The sequence below is a fragment of the Zosterops lateralis genome (genome assembly GCF_965231275.1).
Source record: "Zosterops lateralis genome assembly, chromosome: 3".
In the NCBI taxonomy this organism is placed as follows: domain Eukaryota; kingdom Metazoa; phylum Chordata; class Aves; order Passeriformes; family Zosteropidae; genus Zosterops; species Zosterops lateralis.
The window spans coordinates 49,940,791-49,967,935 of record NC_139764.1 but is presented as its reverse complement, the minus strand read 5'-3'; the positions used below and the strand labels follow the sequence as shown (position 1 = coordinate 49,967,935).

The 27,145-nt window shown below is 39.9% G+C and overlaps 1 protein-coding gene across 1 annotated transcript in view; it reads right to left on the bottom strand.

Annotated features, from left to right (window-relative positions):
• ARFGEF3 (ARFGEF family member 3) overlaps positions 1-27,145 on the bottom strand; it is a gene marked incomplete at its 5' end in the record, with an annotated part of 85,933 nt that overhangs the window by 17,462 nt on the left and 41,326 nt on the right. The window contains 17 exons of the mRNA XM_083856873.1: positions 1,767-1,911; positions 3,216-3,319; positions 5,387-5,509; positions 6,590-6,734; positions 7,105-7,284; positions 7,988-8,133; positions 9,650-9,783; positions 11,349-11,663; positions 12,103-12,253; positions 13,675-13,785; positions 14,038-14,253; positions 14,483-14,590; positions 15,978-16,143; positions 18,121-18,287; positions 22,751-23,661; positions 24,398-24,510; positions 25,850-26,174. Coding sequence (XP_083712999.1) covers positions 1,767-1,911; positions 3,216-3,319; positions 5,387-5,509; positions 6,590-6,734; positions 7,105-7,284; positions 7,988-8,133; positions 9,650-9,783; positions 11,349-11,663; positions 12,103-12,253; positions 13,675-13,785; positions 14,038-14,253; positions 14,483-14,590; positions 15,978-16,143; positions 18,121-18,287; positions 22,751-23,661; positions 24,398-24,510; positions 25,850-26,174 — 3,560 coding nt within the window. The remainder of the gene's footprint in view (positions 1-1,766; positions 1,912-3,215; positions 3,320-5,386; positions 5,510-6,589; positions 6,735-7,104; positions 7,285-7,987; positions 8,134-9,649; positions 9,784-11,348; positions 11,664-12,102; positions 12,254-13,674; positions 13,786-14,037; positions 14,254-14,482; positions 14,591-15,977; positions 16,144-18,120; positions 18,288-22,750; positions 23,662-24,397; positions 24,511-25,849; positions 26,175-27,145) is intronic.

Sequence of the window (27,145 nt, the reverse complement as noted above, 5' to 3'; positions counted from 1 at the left end):
AGTAGCTTAAAGATCATGGTTCTTGCATATTTATTGTTGTCATGCAATGGTTGTGGGCAATAGCCATTTTTGAAATGATGGATTCCTTTTCCCTCCCTTTTTATCAAATTTGTGTTTTGTCCCATCCTTCCTCATCAATGCACACCTTGCTCTGGTCATACTTTACTATTCCTATGAGCTTTGTCTCTTTAACCTTGTGTAAAACACCTCACAAAAAATACATAAATAAAACTTCATCTCATTACCATTGCAAATACTGGCCAGAACAGATTGTATTCTTTTAGGTTATGCTCTAAAGTAAGGCTCCTGAGGAGACTAGCCATAATTTAACTGGATCTACTTGGTACTCAAACTGAACAGTAAAAATGTCTCACGAGGTATAATCAGTCTGCCTTACATGTCATCTTTAGATATTGAAGAGGTCACAGAGCTGGACAACTGCAGGAACAGCAGAAAGGATACAGGTGAGCTGTCATCTACACTGGCAAACAGGTATCCCCTAAAAGATTGTGCCTTGTATCTTTGTAAAGTCAGTTTGCCTAGCGATGTTCTAACACCATTGCCATGTAAATAACAAATTGGGAGACAGTCTCAGGGCTTAGCTCTGACAAGAACCAAAAGAACGTCTCTTTGCTGCAGGGTGATATTTCTGTTGACAGCAAGAGTGAAATGACAGGCAGAGTAATTTCAGAACAGCAGGCAACTGAGCTAGGGAGACCCTAGGTCAAGTTCCAACTCTGATTCAAAGCAAAGGCTTCAAGGACTTGGGTCTCCTACATTGCAGGTGAATATCCTAAAATCCCCTGAGAGAGAAAAACCAAACCAAACTCAGCACAGAAAGAAGTAAAAGGCTGCTTTGTGAAAAACTAGGACTTGCGACTTTCTGGTTTCAGAGAGCAGCTTTTCTCTCCTTTATCCAAAGTAGCAGGAACGGGACAATTCATGTTGGGGAAGAGTCCAGATAAAAGTAGGCACCAAGGGCCAGTCTGGTGAGGCACATGAATGAAATGCACTGGAGTCAGCCTGCTTTCTGTCAAGTTGCAGCTGACTCCTCACAGAGGCAGCCTGGTTGGAACAGCTCAGTAGTTCACATGTTCAAAAGTACTCCTGTGAAGGTCTCGTCAGAAGCCATAAGGCTGCATTCCTCTACTGCTTGGCTCTCCACACTCTAGTTCATCCAACACCTGATTAATCCACAACTCATATAAACCACACAAAGAATCAGGAGACAAATGCTGCTTGTTTTTCTGGAGGTCACAGTTCTTTTTATGGACTTCAGAAATTCACTGTTTATTTCAACAGACCACAGGACCTAAGTTTGAAAACATTTAAACAATGATTCTTTACCTTTCTAGACTGTAACTCAGTACTGGTATTTTTCTGTTAAAGGTAGGCCTGCCAATAGTAACTTCAAAAGATTTTCACTTCTTTACTTCAGCTGTGGTCTAGAAAGTATTTTTGTGTTAGCTCTCAGAAATACACAATGGTTGTATTACGAATATCAGGATAATCAAAATAATTGTTAAACAAAATACTGTTATCTTGCCCTAAGAGAGGGGTTGTATTTTTCTTGTATATGAACTGTATATTTTACATAAAGAAGGTGACAGGAACTGAACTTCCAAGGTGGGTGTGTGTAGACAACAAGGAAACAATAAACTATTAAGTTTTTCCTCCTTTTTGCTTTTAGCAGTTGGCAACATTTGCAGCAACGTGTAGAAGCAGCAATTGATTAGTTCTGCATTTACTATTTTCAATTCACTTACCAGTGTCATCATCAAAGTCAGAGAGGATGCACTCAATCCCATCCTCACTGCTGGCTGACTGTTCCTGCGCTCTTCGGGGCAAGTTAACCAGCCGGCCACTGAGGAAGATGGGTTTCAAGGGCATTTTATAGATTTTGGCTAACAACTTGGGAGGGTGGAGAAGAGAGAGAAAAAAAGAGAAGATAAATATCCATGCAAAAGTTTGTAAATGAGATCACATACAACACAAGTATGTAAAATAAAATAAAAGGTATGCAAACACAATTAGAGGCCAGAAGTCTTCCATTCACTAACAAGTAAAAACTTGTGGGTAAAGAGCAAACACTACAACTCACTGACTGCATCTATGATCTATGAAGCTCCTTTAGCCGTATCATTGCAGGGATACTACCAGCACTTAATCGTTAATTATTTCTAAGTAAATAATGTACTTGCAATATACAGAGAGGATTTTTTTTTAGTCATTCCTGTTCTTCTTTTACAGGCAAGTTAAAAAGTATACCAAGATATAAATGGCTGCTTTTTTGAAAGAGGAAAAAATATTTCCCCCTCACTGTGAACTGGAGTTTGTAAGGATGAGGAATAGCAATGTGGTACAAATAGTGTATAAACAGAACATACATTAGATATATAGACAGATATTTACTAATGTTTTAGATGAACAAGATAGCAAGTTGAGTTTAGTATGTCTGTTGTTTATTATTCTGAGTTGCCTTATTCTTCCCTTCTTTTCTCAGTCTGCTGAATCCACCCATTATTTCTGAATTTAGATATTAAGTACTTTCAGCATTGATAGTATCCTTTGTTGTGCTTTTGTATTGTACCCAGAAAAAGCATGGCCTGAGTCCAACAAAAAGACTTGCAGGTGCTAGAGAAATACAAACAAGATTATAAAATCAAACAAAAATTGTCCAGATAACCCTGGATAGTAATATATGCTGTGTGCAAGGCGATTACAGGAAACATGCCACCACTCTAATTATTAGAGATTTGTCCTGAGCTGCAAATATGTTTGCATAGTACAAATAAGCTGCTTCTGCATTTCAGAGGGTGTAAGCTGTTGCTCTTAAAATATAAGAATTCTCAACTTCTTGTTTTGGTGTTTTTTTTTTTTCTTTCATTCCCAACACTATTTACAGTAACTGTTTAAATAAGAATGAATTTAGTTTTGAATTATGTTACTGTGAGGTTTAGAACATTCACATTTTCTCACATGTTCCCTGGATCTGAGAGTTTTTTATCTCCTCAGTTTTCCCATTGCTAACTGGCCTGGAAGGCATGATATTCCCTCAGATTACCACTGTCCATTTGCAGTGCAGGGTATTACAGTGCAGAGTCACCACAGACTCTGTTGGGTTCATGCAAATCATACAATGACTGATGCAAAGCCTGCAGGTTAGAAGTGTTTCCCAGGCCAGGTTAGTGCCTGTATAAGACTGTTCATCATACCTGAGAACATCTCCTGAGGTAATCAAGCGCAGGAAGGCACAAGTCTGTAGATGCAGATCCTGATCCTGGCACACAGTCACCCATCTCCTTACAATCTACTTCCCCTAGGGACAGGAAAGGCAGCATTGAGAAGGACAGAAGAAAAGAAGTAAATAGAGCATTCGTTTTCTTCTCTCATTCAGTCACATCCTAATGTCTGAACAGAATCCAGCAAACATCCTTTTTCTGATCTTCTTAAATGACAATCAGGTGACCCCCCCCACAAACAACAGAGTAACACTGGTACACAAATTTTTATATGAATAAATGCTTTAATAAACATATGCCTATTTAATATCTCTTTGGTAAAATCTTTGGGAGTTCTAATCATAATACATTGTATTATCTGTCATATTGACTCCATTCCACTTTCTTCCATGGGTGTAGGAATTACTTACTCATATTCATCCTTTGCTCAATTACTATACTATTTTTTTCTATTCATCTGCACCCCACTGCCCCAGAAAATTCTTCTACCACAAGTTCTTCCTATTAGTTTATTTACTGCTTAAATACATAATTTTATGTTTTGTATACCACACTTCCTTCTGCTGTCTAATGCAGGTATCAAGGTCTCAGTTTCAACTGTATGACACATCCTCTCTAGTGCCTCTCTATTGCTGGTATTTCCAACTTCCATCAGCAGACTCCTGTCTGGCCAGCTTCACTGAGGGAAATCAATAAGCAGAGCAGTTCCAGGGCATCCTGCTGCAGAGCTCCTGTCTGGATAACTCCATTCACTCCATCATTTTCCCTGTCTGCCAGTCTGCCTGTCTCCTCTCAGCTAATGTTCTGTCCAGCTTAGAATACTTGGCTGAAAACCATTTTTCCAGTTTAGCCAAATACTTCCCATTCAGTGCCAAATCTGAAGGGTGACTAAATGCCTATTAACATTTTCTTGCTTAAAAAAGTTATTCCTTTCATAAAAAGCACAAGATAAAAATTAAATTCTTTTATTAGATCCTAATTTGTTCTCTTTTCACTATATTTATTTGTTTTTTCTATGCTCTTACTATTCCCTCCATAATGTATTTTAAATTTTTGTCTTCTTCTGAAATCAGCCAAGTAAGCCAGTGAAGATTGAATCCTTTAGTTTTACAGTAAAATGCACATAGTATGGCATTGCATTTGCTGATGTTTCCCGTAGTCCTATTATCTTTAGTACAAAAAAAGACCTTGCTTTTTGATATGTGACAACAATGGGGTCAAATTATCTCATGAAAGCAAGAAACATAACGAAATATAAGACAGGCTTTTAAGCTCTCCAGAAGAAACACGAGTTCCCTCTATTGGTACTGGACATGTAAGTTTATTTTTCTTTTGTAGTAATAACTGCAATTACAATTACATCACAAGGTGAATTCTTCCTCCATTGAAATCAATGGTGAAATAGACAAGAGTAACATTAAAGAGTAGATCTGCTGCAGCTAGGTGCTTCATTTGAATCAAAAGGAGTTGCTTACAGACCTAGAAACCTCTGTGAATGAATATTCGTATAGAAACCAAAAGCTCCATTTTATCACTACTTAAAAGTTCTGTAATTTACATCCACAAAAAAACTCCAACATTGTCACAGTTCAGTGAAAAGTGTCAAATTCTAACGATCAAGGCAAGTCACGGATCACCAGCATGGGGGCAGAACAACCCAGCACCATTTGCCTTTGTTCTGAAGGCTGGTGAAGCATGACAGTTATTCTGCAGGGTCACCCTGACATGCTATGCCTGGTCTCTGCTGCCTGCAGTGTAAAACATGCCCTGTTCTCTTCCAAACATTCCATGCTGCCTCTGCCCAATGCCAGGCCATTTCTGCAATATTCTAGATTTGGAGGTTTTTTTGTTTTATTGTTTACATGAATATAAGCAAGTCCTAGTGTAAACCAAGATCAAATTAAGAAGCAGATATTTAATAGTGAGATGGATCTTTGCTGCTATAAAAACTTGAAGAACAGATAATATTAAAAAAAATGTTACAGAAATAATCCCTTGGTCTTGATTTTATTTTTTTTAAGCATTCTGGACTCAACAACTTCACTACCCCTCTCTTTCCTACCGTGCTATGTAGTACACAATTGAATTATTCTCTTATGTGAGATCGAGCTTGATATAGCATGGCTTAATAGGAAAATATTTACCCAGTCCTTTGACAAACTTCATAAGGCACATAATATAACTGGTGGCAGCGTTGGCAAAGACCTGGATGTTGTCTGTGTTTAGAAATGCTTCAAAGACATCAAACACTGGAGCCTGCCGTTTCCCTGTGGAGATAACAAGATGAGAACTCTTACTCACACCCCCTTAAAAGTAATTTTCCAACCATTTTTCAACAATTTAACTGAATCTGTAGAATCTTCTATTCTGGGCAGAGACAGAAATGATCTTAAAAGTTAAACTTTCTCTTGCTCCTGGGACAACTCATGTAGCATTTCACAGGAGGTGACAGAGATTCCCTCCTTTGCCCAGTCTCTGACAAACACCAGTTTATGACTGCTCAAATAGTAAGAGCAGGTTTGAGCTCTTGAACTCAGGAGCCCTGTTTGGTGGAGGTTTCTGTTTAGTTTTTGATAACTGCCAAGATGATATCAATCATGCAGAAAACTATTCAGACTATAGAGTAACAAAATAGCCTTGCTTTTCCAAAGTAGATTATTGGTCTTCAAAAGCTCTGTGCAGTGGCATTTCAACCATCAACCATAACAGACCTCAATAACGAAATTTAGGAAGAAAACCACATCCCTTACATGTGACTTGTCACATTTAAACATACCTTCTAATGAGGCAAAAGAACAGAAAAAAATGGGGTTTCCGATATTAACACATTTCCATACAAGCAAACATCTCTGGGAGGGATGCACATTCTTACAGAAATGTGGTATGTAATAGCACTAGGAATCTGAAAGCCTTGTGATCAAATGCCTGGACAAGCACTTGCCTAGATTATCACATTAAGTTACCCTGATGTATAAGAGCAATACATTTCATACAATAAGGAAGAGAGTCCACAAGAAACATGCTGCTTGGATACAGTCCTTTCTCCAGCAGGACAGTGACAAATGCTCAGCCAAGCTCAGTACCCTTGCACTACTGTCTTGCTCAGTATTCAAGTAGGTTTGAAGCACTTCTTTCTCATGCTAATCATTTGTTAGAATGTAGAGGACAAAAGATCAGAACAATATGTCTGCTTTCCTTCCCACCCCAAGTAATAAGTCAGATACTTTGGTACCGTTCTGGAGTGTTGTAGTGTCACTATTCAGTTTGGGCATTTAAATATATTGAGTTAGTTACTGTGTTCCCCAGGGAATCAAAAGCACATTTGAAACAGTGCAGTAAGTCCTTACCCATAGAGTATTCTCCTACAAGGTACTCTTTAACCTCTGATTTGCTGCTGCTGTGCACTGTTTCCAGGGCACTGAACAGGGGTCTCCATCCCGACTGGATCTGGGTAGAACACATTTCCACCAACTCTCCTATAGAGGTGATCACCTGCAGACCGTGTAGGAGAGGTTAAAAGAAAAAGAACCAAAAACCACAACTGATATACAGGTGGATCTTCAGAAGGAATAAGAATGTCTTTAAACACATTTCTAGACCTCACTATGACAGTCTAGATTAATTTATTCTTTAAATTTTTTTAGATAGTAGAAAATCTTTATTTAATTGCTTTAAAGTTGGGTCTACTGTCTCTGTGCTCTGCCACAATGCTGGCAGAGCACTCCCAATTCCTTGAAGATGACCAAAGGGCAGCACTCAAAGGGAATTTTGGAAACACTCTCAGGTGGACCAAGTGCACTCTGGAAACCATTCTTATGGGCCTGGAGACCAGATACAGACACATTGATCAGAGCTGACTTGCCTGGTCTTGCACGTCCTCATCACACAGCTCCAGCTGCATGATGCGCTCAAAGGGGCGGAAAAGCGCCTCGTTGAAGTGAAAGTGAGAAGGCTCTTTCCAGTCCATCAGCACTTCGGTGAGGATGTCATGGATGAAGGAGACAGCCTTCTGAGACACGTGTCTCTCCTTGTGACAGGCAGCCTGCAGGGAAAGGAGAAGTATTAGATGTATTAGTATAGAAGTAGTATTAGTCCAATCAAAAAATTTGCTTTTACTCAGGCACTTTCAAGGAAGGTAAGCACTACATATTACTGAACCTTCAAAACAGCTTCACCACTGATGTGACCAGGGACCCCACAATGGCAACAGGATACTACTTCAATGGAAACAAATGACTGAGACTCTGAGATGTCTGGAGGTCCACAGATGTATAAAAGTTTGCTGACAATTAAAAACATATAGAGCTAAAGATAAATAAATTAAATACTAAAACCTGCAGAACTTATGTGAAATGCTGTCTTATGTTTGGGCTTTGTGACCATTTTTCCCTTAAAGGGTAGCAGCTGAGCTGGCTTTATGTGGGAAAAGAAATCCTTTTATGGAAGAATTGCAAAGATGCAGAACTTGACTGGGAATATAGGCAGATGCAGGAGCCAGAGCCCATTGGCGTGGTTTCAGTTTTTTCACCAGACACAATTTGCATCATATTGCAGAAGTCCAACCCCCTGTTCCTGCCCCTTTCATTCACTTACAAGCACACTCCTTGTTGACAATATTGCAATATATGACAACAGAGCAGATTTGACAATATTGAAGGTTGTTATACATTTTAAGAGCTACCAAGCTTTCTCCATGTTTTTCAGCTTTTTTGTTTCGTGCACACATTCCTATTTTTGTCCCCTACCTCTACAAGGTGAGGTGCCACCAGGCTCCAGCAGCGCATGAGGTGGAGCAATGGGCGGGATTTACTCCTTACAATTCTGAGCATGGCATCACCAAGTCGGAATAAATGAAGTGCACTTCTCCTGTCCTGTGTAGATTTTACTTCACCTACAAGAAAGTATATGAATAAATGGAAGCTAAGCATCAGCTGCTCCTCCACTCCTAAATGTCTGGACTGGAATTAGAAATTATTAAGTGATTGATTATGTGATTGATTACTGGTAAGCTTTAGTGGGAGAGAGAATAAGAAAAAAACCAAACCCAACCCAATGTAAAACACATTGGTAAATGTGGTAAGAAGGTAAAAGGACAGGTGATGGACCCAAGTTTAAAGTTTATTAAACATAATTTAAGTGATCACTTTTTTTGCAAACATATGAGAGACAATGTCTTGGAAAAGTAGTGCAGTAAAGTTAAGCAAGGAGTTAAATAATTGATATTCAGACCCAAAATGGTGGTTATGAAAGGTTTTGGTGACATCTACAGGAAAGATTATAAACTGCAAATTATTTAGTTTGGGTATTTAATTTTGTATTTCTTACTAAGCAAAGATTACAAAGAACAGAATGTGAGAAAATGCTTTTCTGTTCCCTAGTCATGAATACTTGTTATTTCCTGTTGAAAGGGATTAATCTTTCATTGCTCTTAAAACATTTGGAAAGACACTTCATCCTCTCATTTCAAATACACTGGTGCTTTTATCTCTAATAAAATATGTAATCAGGAGACATATCACTTTAAAAACAAAAAATAGCACTTAATTATTTTATCCTGAAAACTACTGTTGATTGACCACTACGTAACATGAAAGAGAAAATCTATTTATTAAAACTAGAGTTATGAATGTTGACGTCTGGAGACCAAAAAAGCCAAAAACTTGAAGTGTCATACTGAGAAAATGACAAGTAACACTTCAGGGAGAGAGGAAACCAATTAAATTGGAGACACAGATAAAAACTGTGTCTGCCACAGGACAGAACAAACCTGTATGACAAATGTAGCTTCGACAGACACAGTATAAATTTAAGTGAAATTATCTTCCTTTGTGTCCAATTCTTCTGCTCTATTTGAGACAGTGATAGAAAAAACAATTTACAGGTTTTGTACTGTGAGGTATATGCTCTACTCTGTTGGGGAAAATCAAGCAGGACAAATCCCACTGCTTCATTTAACATTCTTCATTTGTGTGCTTTGTTCTCTATTGTTCATTTCCTGAACACTTCTGAGGTTATCCTACTGTCAAATGTCAAAGCAAAAACGACTGTCTTAAGTCTAGATTGACCCAAGTTTCCATACTGGCCTGGGTTCAAAAACAGAGTTATGATTATATATTGGCAGGCAATTAACACCCCCAAAGTTCAAGAACCAAATTAATGTCCTGTGATGTGTTTCAAAGCAGGTATGGATGTGGTCTCTGTTCAAAAAAAAAAAAATACTCAATCTTTTCTAAAGATAAAAAATTGTTCCCACAATTCCAATAAGAAAAATCTTACTAGACTACATACTGTGTTTTATTTATACCTTGAAATTTCAATTGGAAAAAAATTGCAGGAATACAAAATAAGTCCTGTAAGCAGTACAATTGTATATAAAACACCCTGTACACAAACTTCAGGTGATTTACCTGGCATGGCTAGCGAGTAATCAACTGTATCTGTGACTGAATGGAAAAGCTGGGCCTGAGAAGCCTTCTTGAGCTGGTAAAGGAAGCCTGCCAATGCCGTCAAGTTTAACTTGTCAGCAGCATCTTCAAAAAGCCTGTAGGTAAAGAACAGAATCTGACTTAAAAATTAATGAGATGCAGACTTAAATGTGTACGTAAGAAGAAAACACCTATCTGTTTGTAGCTTCTATATGTTGCCTTTCATGACACATTGGGTTATTGAGTGCTTTTTCATTTAAACAGTGCTGCAGCAAGACTTTGATCCATAAGCTTTATTAATTGGAGAGTGGAAAGTAGGTTGCTATGGGATCAACCAGAACCCTTTCAAGATTCAACTACCGCACTAAAACAGAAAGTCACTTTTTCAAGTTACCTTAATGCTATAAGTCATTAATGAACCAGTAACCAAAAACCAGCTGAAACATGCCCAGTCCTCACAACACAGATCATCACAGCTTCACTGACTTTAGAGTTACACCAGTTTGCTCCATCTGAAGTTACCAACCCTAACTTGAAAAATAAATTAATTCAAGTCCTAAACCTAAGGTTACTGTACCTGAATTACTATTTTGGAATATTTTTCTGGTTTTGGCTGGGGTAGAGTTAAATTTTTTAACAGTGGCTAGTATGGGGCTATGTTTTGGTTAAACAGTGACAAATACAAGCAAGAGTTATTATTTTCAGCTGCAATGGGCTCTTAGGATTTAACAGTTAAAATCTAGATAAAACTCATATAATAGTAAGTTACACTGGAGGGGAGCTCCACACAGATTACAGTGAAATTTCCCATGGTGCAGCCAGAAATTGACAAAAATATGACTTTCTGTCGCTGCTTTTCATGAAAAACTTTCTATTGTCCTAAAAACCAAGGGAATAAGTCCTAATAAACATTTGCACTTAAGTAAAAGGGTAAAAATAAAACCAGCATCATTAAATTCACAGTATTGCTATTCTCTAATCCTCAGAACCAAGCTGTATTGTAAGCTTCCCAAATAAAAGGTATTTTTATGCCCAGAGTCAAATTTCTACAAGCAGTTTATGGCTCTGAATTTACACATAACACCTTCCTGTGGGGAGAGATTAAGATGAAAAATGTCAGTTGGATCAAAAAGGTAACTTCAAGGATGCAAACCCAGGAATTTTTCAAGTGTAGTCTGGGCTGCTTAAAAAATAGCAGAAATAATATCAATTGGCAGACCATGATAAAAGGACATTTAAGACAGCCATTCTGTGACTGTACTTGGTTGCCTTCCTCCTCTGGACACACTGGAGAAGCCTGATGAACTGTCCACACAGCCCTGAGAGAAGCAACTACTTTCTGACTGACACTGGTCTTGTCAATCAGTCCTTTCCCATCAGGAAAAGACACCCCTTTACTTTGGTTAACTGAATATGACATATCAATTTACATGCAAGAAATAAATCCATCACTCTCAGGATGCATTTGATTTGCTTGGCTTACTCACTGCTGTGCATAGACAAACTCAGCTCAGTACTTTCAGATACTGCAGAGATGAAAAAAACCCAGGTCTTTTAGAAACTGCTGGTTGTGACAAACATGCAGCTCTCTTGTGAAACTCAACTGAAGCAAGGGGCTGCAACAAACAAAGATTAGACCACAAAAAGGGCCAAATCTGGCTCCTGACAGCAGTGCTTTTACCTGTCAGCCTGTGTGGAGAGTGTGAGAACAGCCTTGGCAGCACTGGTACCACTCAGCAGACTGCCTCCACGGAAGTCAAAAGCTCTGCCCTTACTGCTGTCCTTGATGAGATCCTGGATAGAAACTGGCTGAATGACAGGATGGCTGCTGAGGGTGGTCTCTTGCTCGGGGGTTAGTGCCTGAGGAGCCTCCCCAGGCTCAGAGTCTGGGTGCAGCCCTGCAGATGCTTGCTGTGGCTGGGTGATGGTAAGGGAGGGCTGGGCAGCACCATCACTGAAGTGGCTGTGCTCCAGTGTGCTGATGTACTCACACACCCTGAGAATACACATGAGAAGCAAAAAGTTAATAAACGCCCCAAAACAACTCCTCCCTGCACTAATCACAGGACATCTTCCTCAAACGATGAACAGATGATTTCTAACTCTTAGGCTACACACAGACAACCTTTCTTCTTACATCCTTTGGCCTTCCATGTGCCTAGACAGCAAAGAGTTTGGTGGAGGTGCCTGAAAAGCCCATTTAGGTTCCTGGGTGTGCCAGTGTTCTGGTAACTTTCAAGCTTCCAAGCATCAATTTTGTCCCTGAGTAGTGGTGGAAAACAGCATCATCTTTTCTTTTAGAGATACTGGCAGTTTATTCATTCTGACACTGTTTATACAGAACATTCACATAGTCTGCAAAGCCCATTTCTCATTCCCTTACTTTCAGGTAACACAGCATGAATTCTGGATATTTTGGGAAAGCTGGTGAGTACCTGAATACATGAGGCCAACAATCCTGATTATGGCTTCCCATCTCCAGACCCACATTTAGGACTGCATCCATACACAAAACATGAGCAGTGTGCAGGCAGACTCCCTGCACTTTCCCCATCTGCTCCAGTTTCTGCTCCACTTTCTGTTTCACTGCAGCACAAAAAAAAAAAAAAAAAAAAAAAAAAAAAAATAAAAAAATTAGCTTCTTCAGCTTTTAAACAAACACTGGCTTATATACAGGGTGATGGCAAAGGATTACAGTCTGGTATCTATAAAAGACCATGAATTTTAGACCCCCCCCAAAAAAAAAGAGAAACCCATTTCTTCCTAATAAATCTAAAGTAGCTTTAAAACTAAAATCCTTTCTGGCTGATCGTATAGCCTATATATATGCTATATCCATATACATGATAAAAATCAATGGTAGATTGACACCCTCCACCCCCAAACTCACATCCTGTTGCCCACAGAACAGTTGCAGTCTGCAGTTGCAGAACAGTATTTCTCTTCAGAAATGGCCAACTGGATATTTATTTTTACCAAAATCTCCTTTGCTACAGAAAAACCGCTGCATTTATGGATTTCACATGTATTTCCATACAAACAGTTTCACCAAAGAGCTCTTGTCAAAGCAAAACTAATCTTGATCTCACCTACAATCATTTGGATATATTTCTTTTTTCCCAGAATCCCTGAAAAGCTTTGTTTTCATGCCGCATTGGAATGGAAACAAGTTTTGAAGCTTTGCAAGCTTTCACAGAACAGATCTGTTGGCCTCCGGCCATTGCTGCTGCCTCCTCTTTGCTTCAGCAGAGTCTGGCCAACTCTCTTCAGTCATGTCCAGCAACAGAGTCAAAAGCTTGTTTAAGCTCAGGCTTTTTCACTTTTGTTTTCTCTACCAAGACACCGAATTTAAGTACCAAGCAGGGTCATTTGTGCAACACTGTGTTTTGTTACAGGCTTCTTGCCATTAGAAATCAGATGTAACCAGAGAAATTTTGTGTACTTCTTCTCAATAGTCACTGGAGAGAACAATTGACTTTGACTTCCACTGAAACGTTTGAAATGGTGGTATAGAGATGCCGAACTTTTTATATGCTAAAAAGGCACAACTTTTTATTCCATTTTAATTTAGCATGATTCTGAAACAGTTTTAAATATCTGATGACGATGATGACAAAAGATAATCAAGAATATATAAGCCAGACAGGGAGAGTGATGAGAACTCAGCTTACATTATCACCCAACACACAAAAATCCCCAAATAAGCTTTTTCTCTGATGTCTGGTTGTACTAGTATCACAAGGTTTAAAAAGCACATGTTGAAAAATGTTGCTGGCTTGTGCATTGTTCCACTGATTTCAGTTCCATATAGAATGTAATTAATGGGACATAATGTTGAGAACCTAGGACAGCAGGACATGTACTGAAGACACACATCCCATGTGCCTACAGCAAGTGGTGCACAGCAGAACAACAGAGGGAAACGCCACTATGTGTGGCAAAATGCTTTCCAGTTGCAGCTTCGCAGGCAATATGAGATGAGGTTGGCAATTAAAGCATGTAGTTACCTTGAGCTATAGCATCACTGGGTTCTTGGATTTCTTTTTCTTCTTTCTCTTCTTGGACGCAGGAGGCCGCAGACATTTGGGCAAGAGCAGATGCACAGTTAGCAGCAACTCCTGTAAAGCAACAACACAATTACTGTATGACCACCATTTCTTCCACAATTCCATACAGCCTCAACAAGGGGTGGGGTCAAGGAAAGTTGGCTCAATATGTTTATGCTGTAGGGCACTCTATGCATATTCCCACCATCCACATTCCTATGCAAAACTGGAGCAGGATGCTGCATTTCTTTCTCCTAAAGTCCTTCAAGAAAAGCTATCATCCTATTTTATGATTCTGTTGTGACATCCTCCATGCAGCATTACCTAGAGCACAGCTCAGCCGGGCTGCCCTCCTTAGTCCATCCAGGCTCACACAGATAGAGTCCTTTTCCTTTTGGTTCTGTTCTTTGGCTCCTTCTGCTCCCAAGATGAAGGCCAGGCCCTTGGAGCTGCCTGCCATGCGGCCGGTCAGTGGGGTGGACAAAGTGTCAATCAAGTTCTTCCAACAGCCAATTAAAATGTATTGGGCAAAAGCAATTCCTAGAAAAAACATTAATACTATTACTACTAGAAAATGACACAACAAAAGCATTAATGGCAAAAAGCCAAGTCACATTTGTCCTCTGCACGCTGAACTACCAATTCACATGTACAATGTGCTGATATACTCTTTAAATTGTTATTCAACACAATTTATCAGCATATGCTTTTGGTACATAACAACCCACTATTGGTAGACACACTCATACTTATAATACAGTCTTAGTACCTGCAACAACAGAATCATCTGTCTTCCTGTTTTGGGAAAGAGGAGACTGAGCTGAAGCAGATGCCATCAGTTGGCCCCCAATCGCACTGCTGCCCAAGCCGTCGATGTCTGCCAGAACATTAAAAAACATCAGATTACTATTTGACACACAGATGGTACAAGGCAACCATGCCTTCCTGGCTCTGTGTACAATTAAGTACTAGCACTCCTGACTTCTCAGGTGTGCTTTTTTGTTACCCTTTCTGGCAGCCTTCCAACGCCATGGTATAAACATGAGCTGTGGCATCTTAGGCTTTGCCCAGTATAACCAATGTTTTGTTGAAGAGGGGAAATATCTCACTCTCAAAAGCTGTTCTCCCCCTCTTCAAGTTACACAGTGAACAGGACTTCCAGTAGAGATTTTAAGGTTTTTCTTACAGTTCAGAACTTACCACACACTAAATCTCTGCATTTCTTACTATAGTATTTCTAATCTTGCTAAATCCTGTATTTAGATGTTACCAGACCTCAGTCTGAGTCCTCAAGATGCACTGGGATCCAATGTCCTAAACGTGATTTTTAGTAGATGTATGCATGTTTAATCTCAGCAAAAGAAATACAACCCTTTCTTCGACACAACAAAAGACCAGTTTCTCGCAGAGAGTTTAATATTAAGGACAGCAGGTTGATTTCCTTTCTAACAAGCCCCATCTCCACATCGGAGTATCATTTTTCCAAGTGTTTCTTTCATCTTCCCAGCTCAGTAGCTAAAAGTAACACTGAGCTCAATGCAATCAGCAAACAACTTTCAGAGCAGTGCCCTTTGATCACCACTTAATGGCTCAGCTGAAGCAGTGTTCTCCCTACATACACTATTTTAATTACATACACATTAAAGCAGACAGTGCATTTTATATCAATAAAGTATCACAACCATCCTGCTGTCTTTCAGCTGACAAAATTAGATTTTTTTCCCCTCAAATGAAGCTATGGATTGCTTTCAACCACTTGTGCTCCAGGTTTTCAGCTTCTCTCTAGTGCCATTTGGCATACCCCTGGCATAGCTCAAGTCAGAACCAAGGGGAGTCCAATCTGTGGAAGGCTTCCAGGATCAGATGCCACTATTTATATTTGTACCGCACCACAGGCACACTGAAATGGCTTTGCTATGACATCAAGAAAACAGCAGCCTTCCTGTTTATCATTAACAAGTATCAAGTCTACCAGAACTGAAGCTGACAGAATCAAGAGATGTTTTGGTTCACTGAACAAATCTACTCGCCCTGTTTTGATTTTTTTAAAATCTATGCTTCAAAACCACTCTGATGAGCCAAAACAAACACTTAAGTACCTGCCACAGCTAGGTCTGGCTCCTTCTCTACTGATAATTCCATGAGACACCAGATATTGCATGATGACATGCTGTTCTGTATGTAACACAATAAAGCAGCATGTCACTGTAGCTTAATTTCGACACGTTTGGAAGTCAGCCTTGCCACCATAATATTGTACTGACCTGTCAGCATGCTGATAAGTGGAAGGCTGTGCTCCTCAGGGCTTCCCCAGTATCCAGCTTCCCCTAGCATGTTCCTTTCTAATACCTGGTGGTACAGTTCTTCAACCCAAGCCTGGGAAAATACCATCAACACTCCACTGGACTGGACCTGCTTCATGAACTCCTTCTGCAGAGGACCACAAAAGCCAAATGTAAGACAAAAGTGTAACTCCTACAGCATCAGCCCTCATATCTACTTCTAAGTAAAGGATTGCAGATATGGAAAATAAATTATGGAAAGAATTAATGGAGGATTGCAAGCTTAGAATTGTTAAAGTTGGAAAATATCTTTAAGATCATCAAGTCCAACTGTCAGCACAGCACTATCACCATGTTCACCATTAAACCACTAGTCCTGAAGGGCCATACCTACATTTTTTGAATGCTTCCATGGGCAGTCTGTTCTTCTTCCTTACAAACTCTTTCCATGAAAAGAAATTCTCTAATATCTATGATCCCTGGCACAACTTGGGATCATTTCCTCTAGTTCTGTCACTTTTTACCTGGGAGAAGAGGCCTACCTTCACCTCACTACACCCTCCTTTCAGGGAGTTGTAGACAATGAGAAGGTCTCCCCTGAGCACCCTTTCTTCCAGGCTAAACAATGCCAGCTCCTTCAGCCACTTCTCATAGGACTTCGTCTCTAGACCCTTGACCAGCTTTGTTGTCCTCCTCTGGACTCTCTCCAGGATCTCAATGTCCTTCATGTACTGGGAGTCCAAGAATGAACACCAGATTTGAGGTGCAGCCTCACCAGTAGAGGGACAATCCCTGCCCTGGTCCTGCTGCACACACTATTCCTGATACAGGCCCAGGTTCCCATTGGCCTTCTTGGCCACCTAAGCACACGCTTATGTTCAGTTGGCTCATCTGCACCCCCAGGTCTTTTCCCCCCACGCAGCTTTCCAGCTACTCTGCCCCAGCCTGTAGTGCCACACTGGGTTCTTGTGACTTGAGGGCAGGATCTGACACTTCACCTTATTGAACATCATACAATTGGCCATGTCCCATCAACCCAGCCTGTCCAGATCCTTCTGTGTCAGTGGAGAATGACATAAACATGAACAGCTCTCCCTTCTCCTACTGCAGTTAATGCAAGATGCAAACCAGAATGACAGTTCTCACACAGTGAAAATGGGACATGCTGATCTCTCACCATTTCCACGAGGTAGGAGTAGGATCTCAAATCCAATTAAAAGAAGTTGCGGCACCTAACGCGGCCTGCCCGACAACTGGGCCCTTCTGCATTGAACAGTCATCACAGATGAACTGGTCTCCAATTATTTATCAGAATGATCTCTAAGAATACTTTGGGCATGCTCAGGCCTGTTGTGCACACTGAATCCTCTATAGAGAATGTCCTGAGTCACAGATCTGCCCTTGATCTACTGCAGAACACACCAGAACTAAGGATAATATTAAACTCCATTTGTTTTTGAGATGATCTAGATCATAAATTTTCTTACACTGGAAGTTCAGCAACAATTACATATTTTGACACTGTTTTATTTTTTCCATAAACCACGATTTTTTTTTGGTTTTTCAGAAAACTCTGAAACAACGTCTCTTGGGCAACCAAGTTGAAAAACATGGGTCCATGTTTTATAACACACAGTTTTCAAAACAATTTTAAAAAAGCTGAGGAGCTCCAGGTGTAACAAAAATCATAATTTCACATTACTAAGACCTATTTATTTTTCACTTTAACTTCTCATGTCTTCATCTACAGAAATTCAAACTGAGTATTAAGCAAAAAGAAAATCAGTTGTAAGATGAAGGTATGTTCATGCACATTATCAAGAGACAATACATGCTATATCACATGATGCTAATCTATTCTGAAAATAGTTTAACCATCAAAATGACTGCGACCTTAATGACAATCAGTAAGCAGCATTCCTTCCCACCAAATCACAGTGTAATTCAGATGCACAACACTTATCATGCAAGATTCATAAGCAGCTTGGAGAACGCTTCATTTGCAATTATTATTTCTCCACTTAGCAAGCAGCCTGAAGGCTTTATGTGTGGGCTGGTTTATGTGAAAGAAAGCAAAATAAATTTCCATTTTTTAAAAACAATTATCCCATATTCCCCAACTCACCAGCAACACAGGGGCTTGAGCAGGCTTCTTCCTGTAGTAATCTGAATTTGCCAATTTTAGGTTGAGCAGCAAAGTGCAATGTGATACCACATAGAGACTGTCTGCATTCATCAGAGTCTGGAAGTTGAAATTTAGGTTTCCCTCGAATCCTGGTGAGTGCATCATACCTAACAAAAACACCATGTGAGCTCTCACATTTTATACAGATTTTTCTTGGAAAAATATCGGAAACTATCCCTAGCATTTTGGCAACAACAGATTGCTAGAATAGTTAATGAATCATCAGTAGAAATTACTCTACTAAACATACTAGAATAGGGAATAGAAAAATAAGTAGTTCATCTAGAATGCAAGACAAACTGAACACTCCAGTCACAGTCCAGCAAAGCAATGTGCTAAATTTGAAATAAGCAAAGAGCACCAGCATTCATTGGGATGACTGTCAAGTATAAAGCAAAGGGCAGGATACATCTGCAATGCTAACTGATAAAGTGAGGTGGAAAGGAGCAGACCCAAAGCCTGTATACCTAAGAATACACTGCACCAAATGGTGCTAATGAGGTTCACAGTCCTTTTAAACCCCCAGTAAACCTGTTCTGGATGTTGCTGGATGAGGACTGGAGTGCTCTACACCTTGCAAGATCAGTCTGTGATCCTCATTCTCTCCATGGCCTAGAGGTATGTGGACAAATATCTGGGGCCAAGGTGGCTGGAACTAGTTACAACTCCAAGCCCTATTTATATCACAGAAGGCCTCCTTTCTAAATAGCTGAGCACTTGCACTTCTGTCAGACCCAGAAACCACCTGTAAAGTACTCCCTAGTCCTGAAAACACTATTGTATAAAGCCTACAACCATGCTCAGTGGCACAATCCCTTTTTCCCATGGATGTTAAACAGCTGACCTACTGGTAGAAAAATATCACTCAAGTTCGACAGCACCTAATTGAATCCCCATGATCTGTAGCTTGAACCATGAAAAAAACAGAAATACCAGATCCACCCACATGACTCACAATATTTCATGGTGTTCACATCAACTGTGAAATCCATTCATATAATGTCAGTTAGGGAAGATTAAGAAGTCAGCTTTATCCTAAAGGAATGTTTGAAATGGAGCAAAAACCAGCTTCCAAGGTTAGTTACATGATGAAGCAAAGCTGTGTCATTTGTTAACGGCTGCAGTGGTTTACTGTGAATATATTCCTCCCACCATAAAGCTCATACCTCTTCTTAGACAAAATACAACAAACCATTGACATTAAAAAAAAAATAAATCCACACACATAAAAGAAGCAAATGTTTTTCTTGCCTCGTGAGGGTTTGAAAGCTCTGTGCTGCTGCCTTCTCGGACTTTCCACTGTCGTCACTTTGGGGGCGTGGATAAGGTGAGTAACTGTTTGAGGGTGGATTTAGAAAGAGAGTAACTGTTCCAGGGTGGGTCTAAAAAATTAATATCGGTTCAAGGGAGCAACCTTTGTGGAAGAAGGGTGATAGGGTTGGCCACAAACCACACCCACACAGGCTGGCATTGCTTGGGGTAGTTATTTCTCATGGTGAATGTTGACAGAGTGCCTTTACCTAGCACCAAAACTGCAACCATGTGCTTGAAAGTAGCCTGTGAGTAGTTTTAGTGATTTCCTTATTGAAACAAAGATGCATCTTAACACTGTCAGATGGAGGACCATGATATTGATGTAGATGCCTCATCTCCCACTGTTTTTTTTTGTCTTATCTCTCTTAAATATGTACCTCAGGGATTAGAACCTGCTAAAGTAATAAAAACCTCAAGGCAGAGACATATGTAAAAGTAAAAAAACCCAACAAAACAAAACAAACCCAAAGAAAACCCCCCTAAAAAGCCAACTTTATTTTGCATTAAAATGTTTTTTTAAAATGTGCAACCTCCTGTACAAGATTACAATTAAAAAGGAAGGTGTAGAAGTGCACAGAAGAGTGGGTACTCCATTGAGGGCATGTATTTGAGCACCAAAAAGTGTTGGGGAAAAATATGTTCCTTAACTTCCTCCAAAATACAGGAAAGCAAACAACTGCATTTGTGAGATGCTGAGATCACAGAAACAGAAAATAAGATTAATAGATACCAGCATAAAAACCTCCCCTCTAAAAAGTATGGAATCAAAACTGAAGATGGGCTAACTTACTCCTAATTTTAGAGTTAGCCAACTTACTTGCAAACTGTAATTTCACTATAACTCTGCCTAGCTGACTTCACCTTTTCCATGCTTATGTCAGCAGTGCCTTAAATTCCTATCTCCATTCATTGGCTTTCAATCCTCTGAAAACAGTCTGATTTTGCAATGCTATCTATATAAGGACCTGGCTTGTAGGAAAGAGTACTAAATTGTATTACTCTTCCAAAGTGTAAGAAAAATTGAAAAACAAAACAAAGCAGTTAAATAAGGCATCCCAGAAATACAAAAATACTGCTTCTGTACTGACTGGTCTCAGAACTGCATCTATGTCTTTTCTCAACTTGAATCTTAACCAACTCTCAAATTTCCCAAAGTATTCTTCAAGAGCTATACATGAATAAGCGTTGTATATACAATGAATGGGATCAATCTCTCAATCTTCATCACCTAATTTGTGCCTTGAGCAGCTGGTGCTAATGAAGGACTCTTAAAGTAAGGACCTACATGTTGCTTATATAGGCAGATCAAACCGGTGTCTCAGAAGTTCTCCAGGGGGAGTTCTTACTCCGACATTTGTTTCAACTTTTGTAAGTCTCTCTCTAAAGGTCTTCAAACTCATGGTTCTCTCACCTACACAGGAGCACAAGCTCTCACCTCGGGAGGACTGATGGACATTTGCTTAAGATCTGAGGTAGAAGTTAAGGGACTGTTTTGGCTGGACTGACTCTCATTCCAGGTGTCCAAATGAAACAGGAACCGCCCAGATCTTAGAAAGCATAAAAGTACAACCCTGCAACAGCCACATCTCCATGAAAACTCCAGGATACCTCTTCCAGGCTGGATTAATACTGTGACTTGCTACTCCACTTTTCTGTAATTCCTTACTGAATGGTGCCTTTTACAAGTACTTCACCAAATCCATCTGGAATGTGGTGTACATTTTTTAAGTACAGATTTAGCCACAGGGGTAGTGGCTTTGTTAGAAAAGTGAAAGGTCTCTTTCAACAATCTAAGTCCAAGACTAGGTATCTTTTTAAGATATGCAAACCACAAATAATGTATTTAATGCCGAAATTGAGTTATATTCTTCCATTTTTCTCACTGTATTACTCATACTGAATGTCAAGAAAAGCTATGTTTAGCCTTAAAATCCAGAATTCTCAGCAGTCCACATCTTCCAAAGCTTTAAAGCATTCTATAAAGACTTTACAGACAAAAGGGAAAAGAATTGGCATACTCATTCATGCACAAGGGAACAGGTGCACACAGGTTTGAGGTAGAGGTCTAGCACTTTCAACATAACCTCAAGATTACCCTTCTTCAGGAAAAAAGAAATACCTGTGGCAGAAAGGGCGCTCTTGAGCCCCTCAATTAGGAAAGTAGTTACCATCAGTGCCTCTTTTAAGGTATTTCCTTTTTGTGAAATAAAATGGCCAATGTTTCTTAAGAATACCATTTATCATCTTCCTCATTTGGGTAGCATTTAAACAGGATATCAGGACTATCATCTTATTCACCCAGCTTCATATCTAAATTATGCTGTATGATGATGGGAAGAGTCCCACCTTCTGACTCTGTATGAGTTTAATGTGTGTGAGAGAGCACAAACGAATGAAGCAATGATTAGGAGACAAGCAATAGGAAAGGCAATTGCAGTGAAGTAAGTTAAAGAGAGACATATATCAAACATTTTCATTTTGGCCACTGTCAGGAAAGCAAAACCCTTCTAAAACATATATTTACACACATTTTAAATATGCTATCAACAGGAGAAACTAGCTTTTGCATGACTTTTTTTCTTTGACAGGTTAAGATCCCAAATGTTCTAATCATGAAAGAACTGAAGATATTTAATGTCTTAGAAGGCAAGATTCTAATTTTTCACTTGGTCTGGGCTTTAAGCTTTGCTTTTCCTGTCGTATTAGATAGCAGCATTAAGAAAAACAAAAGAGTGAAGACAAACTCTCCTATTTCCCTGTCCTTTCTAGAGCTTACTGCTGTGGAATTGTTACTATCCTCTTTGTGAGGCTAGCATTACAAACAACGACAGTGCAGTGATGTACTAAACTACTTATATCTCATTACAAACAGGTGATGGTACTTCCCACACCCCTCTCATGCTAAGGGGCAACCCCCCACCTCTCTTTAATAACACCATGCGCAAAGCTTCTCAACCAATCTTCACAAACCTGCAAGGAGGTATTGTGCTACAGCAAATTCTATTTCTTTATTGATTCAGCACATAATCCAGAGCCTGTTAAGAGTCAATGGATTTACCTCCCTTCGAATCAGTGCCTGCATATTCAATTTGCTTTGCCCTAAATGAAGCGTGTTCCTGTGGAGGAATGTATGGTGTAAAGCCCAAACCTCCTCATTCTGGGTATGTTCTCTGAAGATGAACTCCTACAAGGGAATCTGTCTACAGTGCTGTCAGATTGTGCATGTTGGTTAGACAGTAAATATTTGCTTGCAAACCTGAGCAGAACGTTGAAGAGAAGCTCTGCAGTGCTCCATCCACTTCTTCTATGCTGGGAAGAGCTATAAGCCTAGGAAGAAGTGCTTCAAGTGACTGGATAAAGAGCCGTGCACTGTGTTGGTCTGCTTCTTGGCTCTTGAGCAATTTCAGAGAGAGAGCAGCTGTGCGTAAGGACCTGTGACCTGGGCAATCCCGTGGTGTCTGCTCCTCATCAGCCAGGGAACAATTGTCAGAGCCTATGTCTGAGACATCAGACCTGCCCGAATCCTTTTCTGCTGCCATGGAATACTGATCACATGAATCAAACTCAGTCCTAGAAAGGTCCTGGTCATCTACACTGAAGTTACTTTCACTGTATCTGGATCCATAGGACCGAGTCTTGCAATCAACTGATAAAAAGTTAGTTATATCTGGATAGACTATGGTGTGGCTTCTTTGAACAACATCTGGCTGGTCAATGGTTTCTGATTCTGGTTCTCTGTAATGAATCTCTTTGCTTTCGTGTCCAGCTGGAGTTGGCAGGGAGTTTTTTTGATTTTCTGGATTATCCTCTGGAGTTGTTTGTCCCATATCCCCTTCCAAAGTAGTCTGACCAGTGTCTGTGGTAACGCTAATGCTAATATCGGGACTCTTCTCATTTCCTGATTCCCAGGCAGGGTTTTCTGAGGACAGGATGCGTCTCTGCCACCTGAAGTCAGCATCATTGATCTCCATGGAGTCCCTGCTTGTCTCAGTTCCATCTTTCAGTTCTTCTAAGCGCTGGAGCAGCAGCTGGATCTGCTCTTCACTAAGCCCCCTCCCTTGGCTCAGCTCATCTAACGCTCCAAGCAGGGCAAAGACGCAGGACACTGAAGCATAACATGCTTCAATACCACCTTTGATGCACGCTTCCGTCATCCCATCCATGATACTACAACCAACACAGAGTTTATTTAAGCGATGCAACATGTATGGTGACCATGTCACTGTCATTCAACACAATCTTTCCATAACCACGAAAAAAAGATGTGAACTTATCCTTTAAGACTATTCCTGAGAAAGACAATTAGTGTAAGAACAAATTATTAAGTCTCCCATGCAAACCTAGTCATTCTGTAAAGAGAGTGCCAACAAGGGAAAGTTACCACGCATTTATACCAGCATATATGTTCTCTCTATAGACGAGCACTTAAATTAAAAAAAAAAAAATCTCAATGCTCAGTTGAACTAAATTCAAAGGCCATCTGTCTCCTGAAAATGATCTTATCTACAAGATATGATCATTATAAGAACTGAGAATCCTTCTTGCTCTATATGACAATGTTTAAATGTTCTATTATCTCATTTGATTTCATCTTGAAAATGCACCTCTAAAGAAACACACATTCCTTTTACTGCAAGTTTAGGGACCCATACCCCAATATTTTCAGCTGTAAACCAACATATTTGGGAATTTTGGCAAACTCAACAAGGTAGCTGTCTATGTTTTTACAAACAGGCCCAGACTGATGACAAACAAGCAAAAGCTTTTACACCTTTTCCATTTTCAGAGCTTATTTAACCAGGCAGATACCCTGGCTCATACTGGGTATGCTCCTGAACTGCTTAAGTGTTCTGTGTGAACAGAACAGAAGACAGAAGAGGCAAAAAGAGGAAACAAAGCGTACAGCTTGAGAAGATCCAGATGGGACTTTCTTTTAGAAATAGATCTCTTCTTGGATTCTGACTCAGAAGAGCAGGGCCCTGCCAAATCACAAAGCTGCCGAGGACTGCCAAGTATCTGAAAAGAAAGGAAACACAAGTAAGTAGAAGATTATCTAAGCATTATTTAAATACAATAAATAAGTCATAATGCTATCAAGCCCTGGAACCCAAGGTAGCACTACAGTAATTTCTCACAGCAAAGGAAAATGGCACAGTGATATTCTACTTATTAAAGCTACCTTTCCTCTTTTTAGAGGAGGAAAGGAGAATATTCAGCAAGAATCACATTTAGAATGTTCTCCAGTGCTTTACATTTTTTACTGATTTTTTTTATCTGATGCTGCACTCAAGGCAATTTTTATGCCTACATAAGTATTTTTTTATTATAGTTTATACCAAAGGAAGCCTCTCTCCTCAGCCACCTAGTTACAAAATTATGGAGTCATGCAAAGGCAAAGTGATTTCTTCAGACTCAACCTGCTAGGTGGCACCTTGTTAATGGCACCAGGAAATACAAACAGGCACGTATTAAGCCCAAAGAAGCAACAGGTATGTCCTGCACAAAACAACATTAGACTAAGCATTTCCTAAAGGCTCAGTTATCATCTTGCTATTGCTTAAAATTAGAGGAAGATGAAGACAGGATGACTCCTAGTTTAGACAGGAGCCAAGCGGGTGGCTGTGTGGTGTTAAGAGAGATTTTTCAGAAATAGAACAGCCTAGATATGCACAAGCTAGATGAAAAACTCTCCAGAAGATACCACTGTTCCTACAAATTACATAAATTTCCTTGTGTTCCACAACACGAGAAGAAAGGTGCCCATGTGGAATGGAAAAGTCCATGATTTCAGCTAGTGCTTAAACAAGTGTCCCAGTGCTCCAGTTCTAGTGTTCTCAGAGGCACTGGACAAGAGGCCAGAATGGACTGGTCTTGAAGTGGCTTCTTAAGCCACTAGCAACTTTCTTGTATCTATTCGAAAAAAAGCTCCAAGAAACTGGATTTCAAAAACCTGGCATGTAATCAAAGCATATATTCATCTTAATGCCTGTAAACCAGAGTGTGAGGATGTATCTGGGGAAAGATGCCAAAGGAATTGCAAACTGGATCGTTGCGCTGTCTCACCCAAAAGAGCAGTCCTGACTCAGGGATAGGATCTGCTCCATGCAGCACAGCATGAGCACTGATGGAGCTGCCACAGAGGCTTGCATTATGGAGACAAATACAGCTATTGCAACTGCATCAAACTATTTGTCAGAGTGGTGCTAACGTACCAGTTGTGCTCAGAAAGGACAATTTCAACATCTCTAGGTGGGAAGGTTTGAAATGAATTGGAATGCATGTATCAGCAACACTTACTGTTAAATAAACTTTTTTTTTTTTTACATGCCTAGATTTGCACATGTGACTACCCTACCTCTTTCATAATTTTGATGGCTTCTACTCGATGTTGAGGTGGTGGGTAAAGCAATATCCGGTGATACAGAGACTGTAGCACAGGCTTCATGGATTCCACTGAGCCCACCAGTCGAACCAGTTCTGCTGCAATATAATATATGGTCCGTGCAACAGGTCCACTAAGGGCAGGTGCTGTGGAAGAACAACCTGAACCCCGCCCATGATCAGAGATCCCTGAGGAAGGTGAATCGGCCTCAAGGCAGATGCTGCTGTGGGCAGAGGTGATAGTTTTGTCATGGATTGGATTTCCCAGGATTACTATTAGGGCTGGACACAGTTGCTTCCTGAGAAAGAGAAATGCAGCAGATGGTAACTGGAAAAAAAATACTCTTACAAGAACAGATTGAAAATAGCCCATGGTTAAATGAGATACACACTCTTGTTTTAATGATCAGTCAAACAGCAGTAGTTAGATAGAAAAACAAATTATGCCAGGCTTTTTTCATCTCCCAAGTATCAGCATGCTAGTCCATATGGAAACACCTCTGTGTGCTGTAGAAACATGGTACTGATTTTGCAAGTTCATGTTGCTGCACAGTGCTGTCCCTTTGCAGGATAGCACACCTGCCTCTTTCACTGGCTGCAGCCTATCACAAGGTATCCACTGCTCAGTGTCTCTTTTTCAGTTCACCTTGGGAGCTTTAAAAATCCTGACTAAACAAGAACTAATCTATATTAACTAAAAGGCTGAATATGCCATTACTGAACTGCACATGCGTTATTTTAGTAAGCACCCTTAGTTGTGAGCCTGTTTGGCTGTCTTTTGGGAACATAATGAAAGACCTCTACAATAACTCAAAGTGTGCACTACACTACTCATATGCCACTATACAGTAAATACCCATCCTTCCTTCAACTGTCTTTCTGCATGAGCACTCATGTTAAGTGATTCAACACCAGCAGATCACTCTTCTGTGGAACCAAAGCCAGCTCAGCACTTTGCTCCATTAGCTGCTATTTCAGCTTTGCACTCACGCACTTGACATTTTACTTCAGTCTGCAAGACCTTAATTTAAAAAGCCAAGTGCTGCATGAAAATGAGTCCCAAATCTGTTTTTGACCTATGTCTCAGAGGTTCAAGCAAGTACCTAGAACAGCCACCCAATTACAAGTAACAATTCATAAAATACATCCTCATAGGTAACTATTTATTTTCTCAAGGTTTTATGCAGAACAGAATTTTCATTACTTCTCTTAACAAGATTTCTGAAACAGCTCAGCTTCCCCAAGTCACAGAAAAAAAATCAGCTTTTAA